This window comes from Pleurodeles waltl, chromosome 5 (genome assembly GCF_031143425.1).
Source record: "Pleurodeles waltl isolate 20211129_DDA chromosome 5, aPleWal1.hap1.20221129, whole genome shotgun sequence".
NCBI classification, from domain to species: domain Eukaryota; kingdom Metazoa; phylum Chordata; class Amphibia; order Caudata; family Salamandridae; genus Pleurodeles; species Pleurodeles waltl.
The window spans coordinates 960159279-960172141 of NC_090444.1; the positions used below are offsets into that span (position 1 = coordinate 960159279).

A 12863-nucleotide genomic window follows, 5' to 3' on the forward strand; every position below is an offset into this window, starting at 1 on the left:
CTGAAAACTGGGAAGTTTGGTATCAAACTTCTCAGCACAATAAATGCACACTGATGCCAGTGTACATTTTATTGTAAAATACACCACAGAGGGCACCTTAGAGGTGCCCCCTAAAACTTAACCGACTATCTGTGTAGGCTGACTAGTTCCAGCAGCCTGCCACACTAGAGACATGTTGCTGGCCCCATGGGGAGAGTGCCTTTGTCACTCTGAGGCCAGTAACAAAGCCTGCACTGGGTGGAGATGCTAACACCTCCCCCAGGCAGGAGCTGTAACACCTGGCGGTGAGCCTCAAAGGCTCACCCCTTTGTCACAGCCCAGCAGGGCACTCCAGCTTAGTGGAGTTGCCCGCCCCCTCCGGCCACGGCCCCCACTTTTGGCGGCAAGGCTGGAGGGAACAAAGAAAGCAACAAGGAGGAGTCACTGGCCAGTCAGGACAGCCCCTAAGGTGTCCTGAACTGAGGTGACTCTAACTTGTAGAAATCCTCCATCTTACAGATGGAGGATTCCCCCAATAGGGGTAGGATTGTGACCCCCTCCCCTTGGGAGGAGGCACAAAGAGGGTGTACCCACCCTCAGGGCTAGTAGCCATTGGCTACTAACCCCCCAGACCTAAACACGCCCTTAAATTTAGTATTTAAGGGCTACCCTGAACCCTAGAAAATTAGATTCCTGCAACTACAAGAAGAAGGACTGCCCAGCTGAAAACCCCTGCAGCGGAAGACCAGAAGACGACAACTGCCTTGGCTCCAGAAACTCACCGGCCTGTCTCCTGCCTTCCAAAGATCCTGCTCCAGCGACGCCTTCCAAAGGGACCAGCGACCTCGACATCCTCTGAGGACTGCCCCTGCTTCGAAAAGACAAGAAACTCCCGAGGACAGCGGACCTGCTCCAAGAAAAGCTGCAACTTTGTTTCCAGCAACTTTAAAGAACCCTGCAAGCTCCCCGCAAGAAGCGTGAGACTTGCAACACTGCACCCGGCGACCCCGACTCGGCTGGTGGCGATCCAACACCTCAGGAGGGACCCCAGGACTACTCTGATACTGTGAGTACCAAAACCTGTCCCCCCTGAGCCCCCACAGCGCCGCCTGCAGAGGGAATCCCGAGGCTTCCCCTGACCGCGACTCTTTGAACCTAAAGTCCCGACGCCTGGGAGAGACCCTGCACCCGCAGCCCCCAGGACCTGAAGGACCGGACTTTCACTGGAGAAGTGACCCCCAGGAGTCCCTCTCCCTTGCCCAAGTGGAGGTTTCCCCGAGGAATCCCCCCCTTGCCTGCCTGCAGCGCTGAAGAGATCCCGAGATCTCTCATAGACTAACATTGAAAACCCGACGCTTGTTTCTACACTGCACCCGGCCGCCCCCGCGCTGCTGAGGGTGAAATTTCTGTGTGGGCTTGTGTCCCCCCCGGTGCCCTACAAAACCCCCCTGGTCTGCCCTCCGAAGACGCGGGTACTTACCTGCAAGCAGACCGGAACCGGGGCACCCCCTTCTCTCCATTCTAGCCTATGTGTTTTGGGCACCACTTTGAACTCTGCACCTGACCGGCCCTGAGCTGCTGGTGTGGTGACTTTGGGGTTGCTCTGAACCCCCAACGGTGGGCTACCTTGGACCAAGAACTGAGCCCTGTAAGTGTCTTACTTACCTGGTTAACCTAACAAATACTTACCTCCCCTAGGAACTGTGAAAATTGCACTAAGTGTCCACTTTTAAAACAGCTATTTGTGAATAACTTGAAAAGTATACATGCAATTTTGATGATTTGAAGTTCCTAAAGTACTTACCTGCAATACCTTTCGAATGAGATATTACATGTAGAATTTGAACCTGTGGTTCTTAAAATAAACTAAGAAAAGATATTTTTCTATACAAAACCTATTGGCTGGATTTGTCTCTGAGTGTGTGTACCTCATTTATTGTCTATGTGTATGTACAACAAATGCTTAACACTACTCCTTGGATAAGCCTACTGCTCGACCACACTACCACAAAATAGAGCATTAGTATTATCTCTTTTTACCACTATTTTACCTCTAAGGGGAACCCTTGGACTCTGTGCATGCTATTCCTTACTTTGAAATAGCACATACAGAGCCAACTTCCTACATTGGTGGATCAGCGGTGGGGTACAAGACTTTGCATTTGCTGGACTACTCAGCCAATACCTGATCACACGACAAATTCCAAAATTGTCATTAGAAATTCATTTTTGCAATTTGAAATTTTTCAAAATTCTTAAAAGTCCTGCTAGGGCCTTGTGTGTTAAGTCCCTGTTTAGCATTGTCTTTTAGAGTTTAAAAGGTTGTTAAAAGTTTGAAATTAGATTCTAGAAACAGTTTTAGATTCTTTAAAAAGTCTTCCAACTTTTAGCAAAATAATGTCTGATACAGAGATGAATGTGGTGGAACTCGACACCACACCTTACCTCCATCTTAAGATGAGGGAGCTAAGGTCTCTCTGTAATATCAAAAAAATAACCATTGGCTCCAGACCTACCAAAATTCAGCTCCAGGAGCTGTTGGCAGAGTTTGAAAAAGCCAACCCCTCTGAGGATGACTTCACAGAGGAAGAAATTAGTGACTTGGAGGGCAATTCCCCCCTTCCAGTCCTAAATAGGGAGACCAGGGCCTCTCAAGCCCTGTCTCCAAAAATGATAGTCAGAAATGTTGCTTCCCTCACAGGAGGGTCCAGCATTTCTGAAATCACTGAGGATGCTCTCAGTGAAGATGACCCCCTGTTAGCCAGGATGGTCAAAAGATTGGCTTTGGAAAAGCAGCTCCTAGCCATAGAAAGGGAAAGAAAAGAGATGGGCCTAGGTCCCATCAATGGTGGCAGCAACTTAAATAGGGTCAGAGATTCTCCTGACATCCTAAAAATCCCCAAAGGGATTGTAACAAAATATGAAGATGGTGATGACATCACCAAATGGTTCACAGCTTTTGAGAGGGCTTGTGTAACCAGAAAAGTGAACAGATCTCACTGGGGTGCTCTCCTTTGGGAAATGTTCACTGGAAAGTGTAGGGATAGACTCCTCACACTCTCTGGAAAAGATGCAGAATCTTATGACCTCATGAAGGGTACCCTGATTGAGGGCTTTGGATTCTCCACTGAGGAGTATAGAATTAGATTCAGGGGGGCTCAAAAATCCTCGAGCCAGACCTGGGTTGATTTTGTAGACTACTCAGTAAAAACACTAGATGGTTGGTTAACTGGAAATGAAGTGTGTGACTATGTTGGGCTTTATAATTTGTTTATGAAAGAACACATTTTAAGTAACTGCTTCAATGAAAAGTTGCATCAGTATCTGGTAGACCTAGGTCCAATTTCTCCCCAAGAATTGGGAAAGAAGGCAGACCACTGGGTCAAGACTAGAGTAACCAAAACTTCCACTGGGGGTGACCAAAAGAAAGGGGTTACAAAAACTCCCCAGGAGAAAGTGGGTAACACTAGAAACAAAGAAAAAGAGTCCTCTGTAGGCCCCCAAAAACCAGAACAGGTGGGTGGGCCCCAAGACACAACCCAAAACAAAGGTGGGTACCAGGGTAAGAACTGGGATGCCACTAAGGCCTGGTGCCACACCTGTAAACAGTCTGGGCACCACACCAAGGACACTTCTTGTCCCAAAAACAAACCCCAGAACAAAATTCCTGGGGTAACCAGTGTAGCCATGGGAGATGACTCCTCAGATGAGGAGGTCTTCCTAGCCTTCAACTGGAAACAGGGCCCAACAGGTGAGTTGGAGATTCCAGAGGGAAGTAGACACTTCCACCACCTACTGGTGAATGGAATCCCAACCACTGCCCTTAGAGACACTTGTCCCAGTCACACTATTGTGCATGACAGGCTGGTGCTCTCAAACCAGTACATCCCAGGTGAGACTGCCAGGGTAAGAGTTAGCCTAGACAGGGTCACTAAGAGGCCTGTGGCTTTAGTACCCATAGAAGTGGGTGGCACTCTTAGCTGGAGAAGGGTAGTAGTCAGTACAGACCTCCCCCTTGATTGTCTCCTTGGAAATGACTACCCAGAGGTTAGTCAGAGTCCAAGAGAGGAACTGGTCCAGTGCCAGTCCTCTCCCAAGGATTCTGGAAGTCCTGCCTCTGCAGTAAATGCAAGCAGGCCCCAGAAGAAGAAGAAAAGAAAACAGAGTAGGAAGGGTGGACAACCTTTAGCCAAGGTTACAGCAAGCCAAGGAGATTCTGCTCCAGTAGGGGAGAACTCCAAAAATGGCCCTGATAAAGTCCAACCTGACCCACAAGAAGTCCTGGCTAGTCAGGCAACTGTTAAACCTGAGTGGGTGGCTCCTCAGCTAACAGAAGAAAGAGTGGAAGAAGGGTGTTTACTACAAGATGTGGTAACCCCCCACTCCAATACAGCAGACAGGCAACCTGAACCCAAAGAAGCCTGTAACTTAGCCCCTTCCCTTTTAGGTGAAGAGCTAAAGGTGTGGTTCTGGGCACTGACAGCTGTCAGTGGCCTCTGCTGGGTGTTAGCCTTTATGGCTGCACTATCCTTAGCATGGTGGTCTGACCCCATGCCAAATAGCAAGTTAGGCCCCCTGACCCTATTGGTCATGGTGGGGTTACTCCAGCTCTGGGTAACCTCTCTGGGTAAGCTAGGGGTGACCCTGGCCAAGATAAGGTTAGCAGAGGTGGACACCTCTAAGACCAAAATAGAAAGAATGGGTGGAGACATTGAAGAGGCAGACAAGAGGCAATTCAGACTAGGTCCTATCACTGTGGAAGTGGGTCAGTTCCCCAAAGGGAATGACCTGAACAGAAGGATGTAAGGCAGAGTAGGCCCTGCAACTAACCAGCCTATTTCTCCTACTCTTCCTCGCCTGACAGACTAGGAAGACTCTCCCAGCTTGGGCTGAGTCTCCTGGCCTGTAGGCTGGGGGGGGCTTGTGTAAAGAAATGGCTCCCTGTTGCAGTTACCCCCCCACTTTTTGTCTGATACTGATGCTGACTTGACTAAGAAGTGTGCTGGGACCCTGCTAACCAGGCCCCAGCACCAGTGTTCCTTCACCTAAAATGTACCATTGTATCCACAATTGGCACACCCTGGCATTCAGATAAGTCCCTTGTAAACTGGTACTTCTAGTACCAAGGGCCCTGATGCCAAGGAAAGGTCTCTAAGGGCTGCAGCATGTCTTATGTCACCCTAGAGACCCCTCACTCAGCACAGACACACTGCTTACAAGCCTGTGTGTGCTAGTGAGAACAAAATGAGTAAGTCGACATGGCACTCCCCTCAGGGTGCCATGCCAGCCTCTCACTGCCTATGCAGTATAGGTAAGACACCCCTCTAGCAGGCCTTACAGCCCTAAGGCAGGGTGCACTATACCATAGGTGAGGGTACCAGTGCATGAGCACTGTGCCCCTACAGTGTCTAAACAAAACCTTAGACATTGTAAGTGCAGGGTAGCCATAAGAGTATATGGTCTGGGAGTCTGTTTTACACTAACTCCACAGCACCATAATGGCTACACTGAAAACTGGGAAGTTTGGTATCAAACTTCTCAGCACAATAAATGCACACTGATGCCAGTGTACATTTTATTGTAAAATACACCACAGAGGGCACCTTAGAGGTGCCCCCTAAAACTTAACCGACTATCTGTGTAGGCTGACTAGTTCCAGCAGCCTGCCACACTAGAGACATGTTGCTGGCCCCATGGGGAGAGTGCCTTTGTCACTCTGAGGCCAGTAACAAAGCCTGCACTGGGTGGAGATGCTAACACCTCCCCCAGGCAGGAGCTGTAACACCTGGCGGTGAGCCTCAAAGGCTCACCCCTTTGTCACAGCCCAGCAGGGCACTCCAGCTTAGTGGAGTTGCCCGCCCCCTCCGGCCACGGCCCCCACTTTTGGCGGCAAGGCTGGAGGGAACAAAGAAAGCAACAAGGAGGAGTCACTGGCCAGTCAGGACAGCCCCTAAGGTGTCCTGAACTGAGGTGACTCTAACTTGTAGAAATCCTCCATCTTGCAGATGGAGGATTCCCCCAATAGGGTTAGGATTGTGACCCCCTCCCCTTGGGAGGAGGCACAAAGAGGGTGTACCCACCCTCAGGGCTAGTAGCCATTGGCTACTAACCCCCCAGACCTAAACACGCCCTTAAATTTAGTATTTAAGGGCTACCCTGAACCCTAGAAAATTAGATTCCTGCAACTACAAGAAGGACTGCCCAGCTGAAAACCCCTGCAGCGGAAGACCAGAAGACGACAACTGCCTTGGCTCCAGAAACTCACCGGCCTGTCTCCTGCCTTCCAAAGATCCTGCTCCAGCGACGCCTTCCAAAGGGACCAGCGACCTCGACATCCTCTGAGGACTGCCCCTGCTTCGAAAAGACAAGAAACTCCCGAGGACAGCGGACCTGCTCCAAGAAAAGCTGCAACTTTGTTTCCAGCAACTTTAAAGAACCCTGCAAGCTCCCCGCAAGAAGCGTGAGACTTGCAACACTGCACCCGGCGACCCCGACTCGGCTGGTGGCGATCCAACACCTCAGGAGGGACCCCAGGACTACTCTGATACTGTGAGTACCAAAACCTGTCCCCCCTGAGCCCCCACAGCGCCGCCTGCAGAGGGAATCCCGAGGCTTCCCCTGACCGCGACTCTTTGAACCTAAAGTCCCGACGCCTGGGAGAGACCCTGCACCCGCAGCCCCCAGGACCTGAAGGACCGGACTTTCACTGGAGAAGTGACCCCCAGGAGTCCCTCTCCCTTGCCCAAGTGGAGGTTTCCCCGAGGAATCCCCCCCTTGCCTGCCTGCAGCGCTGAAGAGATCCCGAGATCTCTCATAGACTAACATTGAAAACCCGACGCTTGTTTCTACACTGCACCCGGCCGCCCCCGCGCTGCTGAGGGTGAAATTTCTGTGTGGGCTTGTGTCCCCCCCGGTGCCCTACAAAACCCCCCTGGTCTGCCCTCCGAAGACGCGGGTACTTACCTGCAAGCAGACCGGAACCGGGGCACCCCCTTCTCTCCATTCTAGCCTATGTGTTTTGGGCACCACTTTGAACTCTGCACCTGACCGGCCCTGAGCTGCTGGTGTGGTGACTTTGGGGTTGCTCTGAACCCCCAACGGTGGGCTACCTTGGACCAAGAACTGAGCCCTGTAAGTGTCTTACTTACCTGGTTAACCTAACAAATACTTACCTCCCCTAGGAACTGTGAAAATTGCACTAAGTGTCCACTTTTAAAACAGCTATTTGTGAATAACTTGAAAAGTATACATGCAATTTTGATGATTTGAAGTTCCTAAAGTACTTACCTGCAATACCTTTCGAATGAGATATTACATGTAGAATTTGAACCTGTGGTTCTTAAAATAAACTAAGAAAAGATATTTTTCTATACAAAACCTATTGGCTGGATTTGTCTCTGAGTGTGTGTACCTCATTTATTGTCTATGTGTATGTACAACAAATGCTTAACACTACTCCTTGGATAAGCCTACTGCTCGACCACACTACCACAAAATAGAGCATTAGTATTATCTCTTTTTACCACTATTTTACCTCTAAGGGGAACCCTTGGACTCTGTGCATGCTATTCCTTACTTTGAAATAGCACATACAGAGCCAACTTCCTACACATATCTATATTTGGGAACCACAGGCCACCCCTCCAGCTAGGGCCAATTACCAATTTTAAACCAGCTCTAAAACCTTTCGCAGTGCCATATGATCTCTAACATATGCCTCAGTTATTCTTTAAAGATGACTTTCAGTATCCTTAACAGAAAGGCTTGGAATACACATAGCAATTAATATGTTGAATGAATTATTCGACCTGTCAATCTTTCAGTCCAAGGAAGGAGCATATTTTGCCATCTGTGTAGATTTATCTGACTTGATAGTATAATTATAGGGATGTTTGCTCCGTAAAAGTTGCCCAGTCGGGAGGTCCAGCACACACCAGCCTAATTGTTTGGGAAGTTGAAATACTCATTACTGTTCGACATAAGAGGCTTGAATATTAATCAGCCAATTGTATGTTTTTTTTTTTGGCTACACATTTTCGATAGGACTTTACACTGAAGTGGTGGTATGGATGTCGTATTGTCTGTGATACAAGCCATTCCATCACCCTTAAAAAGAACCGTTGACTTTAGCTAAATGTATGCCCACACAGTGCTACAAGAGTCTCCTTATCCGGCTTTTTCAGCACTCCATGCTCCCGCTTTGGGATATTCCTAAATTTTGACAATGCTAATATAAACACATTTTCATTCCTCACCCTAGTCTCACCAAGCAAGCAGGCTTCTTGGTACATTGCAGAGACAGTTTTGTATATTCTGTTGTCTTGTTTTCAGGTCCATACATGACATGCCCATTCCATTTTGTTAGGTCCCTCATAGACCACTTAGCATTGTACAGCAGTTCATTAGTTTGTTAACAAATAACAGTACCGGTCCACAGCCCTGTAGCCTACGTATGCAGCTCTAGAGGATTGGATTATGTGCCCTGCTTGGCCAAAGCCATTGGATCTGTGTCACAGCCATGAGTCCCTGCACCACCCAAATTTTCAGTTCCATCGCTTGGACTTAGTGTCCTCTTTGCCAGCATGTATAACAGTCCAAAAACGCCACTGGTAAGATGCTCTTTTCTTTTTGACATTTCCTACCACATACAAAGATCCCTGCAATTACCTTACCTCCTGATTTGTGATGTTTATCCATCTTTACTTACCCTCATCTCTTTCAGGAGCATTCATTATCTGTGTATCTGATGTAATTTACCATTCTTAAATATTTCATTTTTTCTTGTAGTGCCTCTTTGCTCTCATATGCACTTTATAATGCAATTGATTCCGAAATATGAATTCCTCCTGCATTGCTATCATTGTTTCTGTTTTTTTTTTTGGCAAATAGATATAAGTGCTGATATGCAGTTATCCAGGCCATTCTACAACTACCACTCACTTCAAAATTACTACATTGGGCGTCGGCAGAAACTTGAACGCCTTTCCAGGTAAACCTCATTGGAGAAAAATAAAGTATTGGTAAATGTCCACAGTATATTTCCCTTAATGATCACCATACCCATGAAACATGTTTTGTTTAATTGCCGTTCTGGATAACTGAAGCCAATTTGCAACTACTAAATGCAGCTTTTTATTGCAAGATGTTCATTTTTAGGTCTTGCATACACTACAATACCTATTGTTTACTATTCATTGGGCTTACAACCCACCTACAATATACCATTGGTTGTTTTCGTTTTCACTCTGTTTTGCAATTTCTCTGTTGCTTAGCTCTTGTAGCCTTTCCTTCCTTTCTTGTGGTGACTACTTCCTGGAGCATGGGCCAAATACATGTGTCCCATGTGCTCTTCCTCATCTTTGTTCTTCCTCGTCTTTTTGCAATGTACAATTTTTTTTCATCAGCATGCCAGTATTCCCGTATATACAATGTGCTTCCCTGCTTCTAACACAGCAATACATCTTATTTATGTTGCTTTCACCCTGTCTGCTGTCTATCCACACTTTAGTACTATTGTATGCTACTGCACTCAACTACACCACACCATTCTCCTCTCCACCACACCATTCTCCTCTCCACCACACCATTCTCCTCTCCACCAATCTCCTCTACTATATGCTACTCGATGCAGCTTCAACTCCACTCTGCGCCACTCTTCGGCTCCACCGCTCCTCTTCGGCTCCACCGCTCCTCTTCGGCTCCACCGCTCCTCTTTGGCTCCACCGCTCCTCTTTGGCTCCACCGCTCCTCTTTGGCTCCACCGCTCCTCTTTGGCTCCACCGCTCCTCTGCGGCTCCACCGCTCCTCTGCGGCTCCACTCCTCTACTCCACTTGTGCCCCTCTACTACTCCACTTGTGCCCCTCTACTACTCCACTTGTGCCCCTCTACTACTCCACTTGTGCCCCTCTACTACTCCACTTGTGCCCCTCTACTACTCCACTTGTGCCCCTCTACTACTCCACTTGTGCCCCTCTACTACTCCACTTGTGCCCCTCTACTACTCCACTTGTGCCCCTCTACTACTCCACTCTGCGCCACTCCTCTACTCTGTGCCACTCCCTCTACTCCACTCTGCGCCACTCCTCTACTCTGTGCCACTCCCTCTACTCCACTCTGCGCCACTCCTCTACTCTGTGCCACTCTACATCACTTGACCACACCACTCCAAGCCAGTGTAGCCTAGGCCAGTCTATTGCATGCCGCACTAGGCCACTGTATTGCATGCCGCTTTAAACCATTTCATGCCACTCCACCCCATTCTAGGCCTTCACATTCTTTTCTACGCCACTCTGCTCTCTGCCCGCCACACCACTAACGTTTAGCCATACATAATTATATACATTAGCTTGAAGCACAAAGACTAATGTTTGATATAAGTCACATCTCCATTCTTAAATCATAAAGTTCATAACAATTCTTCATTTTATTCACATATACAAAATGTGCAAAAGTAGTTCAATTTCCGTCATAAAAGTTGATGAATAACCATTATGATCTCTGTATGTTCTGAACACTGTCAAAGCGATACACAAATAGCCAACACGTGTTTTGCCTTAAACAAGACTTTTTCAAGGCTCAGGTAATACACAACAATATCTCCATCAGTGGGTGTCACAAAAAGCGTTGTACACCACTGTACTTTAGGCCACTCTCTTGCACGGCACATTAGACCACTCTATTCCATGCCACTTTAAGTCACTCTATGCCATTCCACACCACTCCATCCCACGCAATGCTGCTCTACCCCACTCTAGGCCACATAATTCTCCTCTACGCCACTCTGCTCTCTGCCCACCACACAGTTAACATTTGGCCATGCATAAGTATATACATTAGCCTGGTGCACAAAGTAAACAATAACGTTTGAAATTAGTCAAATCTCAAATATTAAGTCATAAAGTTCATAACAAGTCTTCATTTTGTTCACCTTGCCAAAATGTGGAAAAGTAGTGCAAATATGCATCATAACATTTGAGAAATTAAAATTCTCATATGTTCTGAACTCTGTCAAAGCAGCGTGCAAACAGCCAATATGTGTTTAGTCTTAAACAAGACTTCTTCAGGGCTCCGATAATACACAGCAGTATCTCTCAGTAGTCATCACAAAAAGCGTTGTACTCATAGACAGACTATACTTAACAGCTAGATATTTAACAACCACAATCAAGCTGCACCCAAATTGATAACTGGTGATGTCTGAAGTAGCAAACATTGTCCACAACAATATCATCAGAGAAGAACCTCTGATAAGGGATGAGTATGAGTCCCAAACAGGCAAGGTGCTTGGATGGCTGATGCAGATGAGGGATGGGAATCACAAACTATTGAGGTGGTCCATCTCCCCACAGGGAATAGAATTTAAGGTGGATCCCCAGCCTGGATCAAACCATGCCAGTTCTGATGGTGTCTCCTCATTTTTTCACCTTAGTGAAGAAAACTCCCAAGGTGTGTTGAGTAGCTTGCCCCACTTCAGCTGTTGGGAAGTGGTGGTGGGCATGCGTGGTCTTCCCCCAACTTTTTGCCTATCTGATCTTGTTTTTTGCTGGCTTTAGGACTCTGAGCACTTTACCACTGCTAATCAGTGCTAAGGTGCATGCGCACAGGCTCATACCCAACTGATATATTTAATTTTCTTATAAGTCCCTAGTAAAGTTCACTATATGTGCCCAGGACATGTCAATTAAATGCTACTAGTGGGCATGCAGCACTGATTGTCCCACCCTCGTAAATAGTCCCTTCCCTATGCCTCAGGCCTGCCACTGCAGAGCCTGTGTGTGCAATTTACACTGCCTTTTCAACCTGACAAACTAAACATCTTGCCAGGCATTAAGCTCTCATTTGTATACACACAAACCACCTCTACGGAATGCCCTAGGCAACCCTGGGGGAAGGGTGCAATGTACTTGAAAGGTAAACAAGTACCTTTTAAGATTAGCATGTTCTGGTAGTGAAAAACGTATGTCTACTGCCAGGCGTATCTCTCCAATAGGTTAGCATTGGGATTACCTTATTGTATTCTAGAAGTGTAATTTCCAATTGGGACAAGTTTGCTATTTCGAGTTTAGTGTCCCTTGACTCTCAATTTAAAATCTCACCTTTATGGTGAAGTTGGATTTTCAGTTGCAAGTCTAAAAAATGCCACTCATAGAAAGTGGGCATTTACCTTTCTTAACCCATTCTGTGCCTTCTGTCTGTCTCCAATACATGCCTGGGTTGGGTGACAGCTGGGCCTTGTGCATTCCCTCCAGACAGCCACACATAGAGGGAGCTTCATTGCCCTTGTTGGACCATTCACTTCCTGTTGGCTTGTCACCAGTCTGACAGGTCTTCATGGGCTGGATGGCAGGGAGGTGGCACTTGAACCTGAAAGAGCTGGGCCTGTCCTGACACAAGGGCCTCATACTCTCCTGTAGTGAGTCTGGCACCAGGAGAGGATAGGCAGGGACCTCATGCACTTCAGAGCTTTTCTTTGAAGTCTCCCCCTGCTTCAAAGGCACAACTGGGTATAAGTACTGGACGCCGGACACCACCAATGCAGTAGACTTCTGGACATGTGAAAGGCCTGTCAGGAAGAGGAACTGCTGTGCTGAAAGGACTGCTACTCTGTTGGACTCTGCCTTGCTGAGCTGTCCTTCTGCTTGCTGTTCCCCTGCCTGGGTGAGAAGGAAAGGATCTGCATCACATGACTCCAGAGTGTCTCCAAGGGCTTGCCTTATGTTGCCTATGTCTCAGGGACACAAAAGACATAAAACCTTCCTGTTCCAACCCTTGGGCACATCTGCTGGTAAGTCTGTCCTACCAAGTGGTGCCACCCCAGTCTGGGACCTGGATCGGAGCATCACACTTGGAACAGTCGCATCGCACTCGCACCATCTCATCCGAA

At 47.7% G+C, this 12863-nt stretch overlaps 1 protein-coding gene across 2 annotated transcripts in view; it reads left to right on the forward strand.

The window, feature by feature from the left end:
• AHCTF1 (AT-hook containing transcription factor 1) overlaps window positions 1-12863 on the forward strand; it is a 1009458-nt gene that overhangs the window by 190496 nt on the left and 806099 nt on the right. For both annotated transcript variants that reach the window (XM_069235080.1, XM_069235081.1), the window contains one exon: window positions 8869-8968. In XM_069235080.1, coding sequence (XP_069091181.1) covers window positions 8869-8968 — 100 coding nt within the window. The remainder of the gene's footprint in view (window positions 1-8868; window positions 8969-12863) is intronic.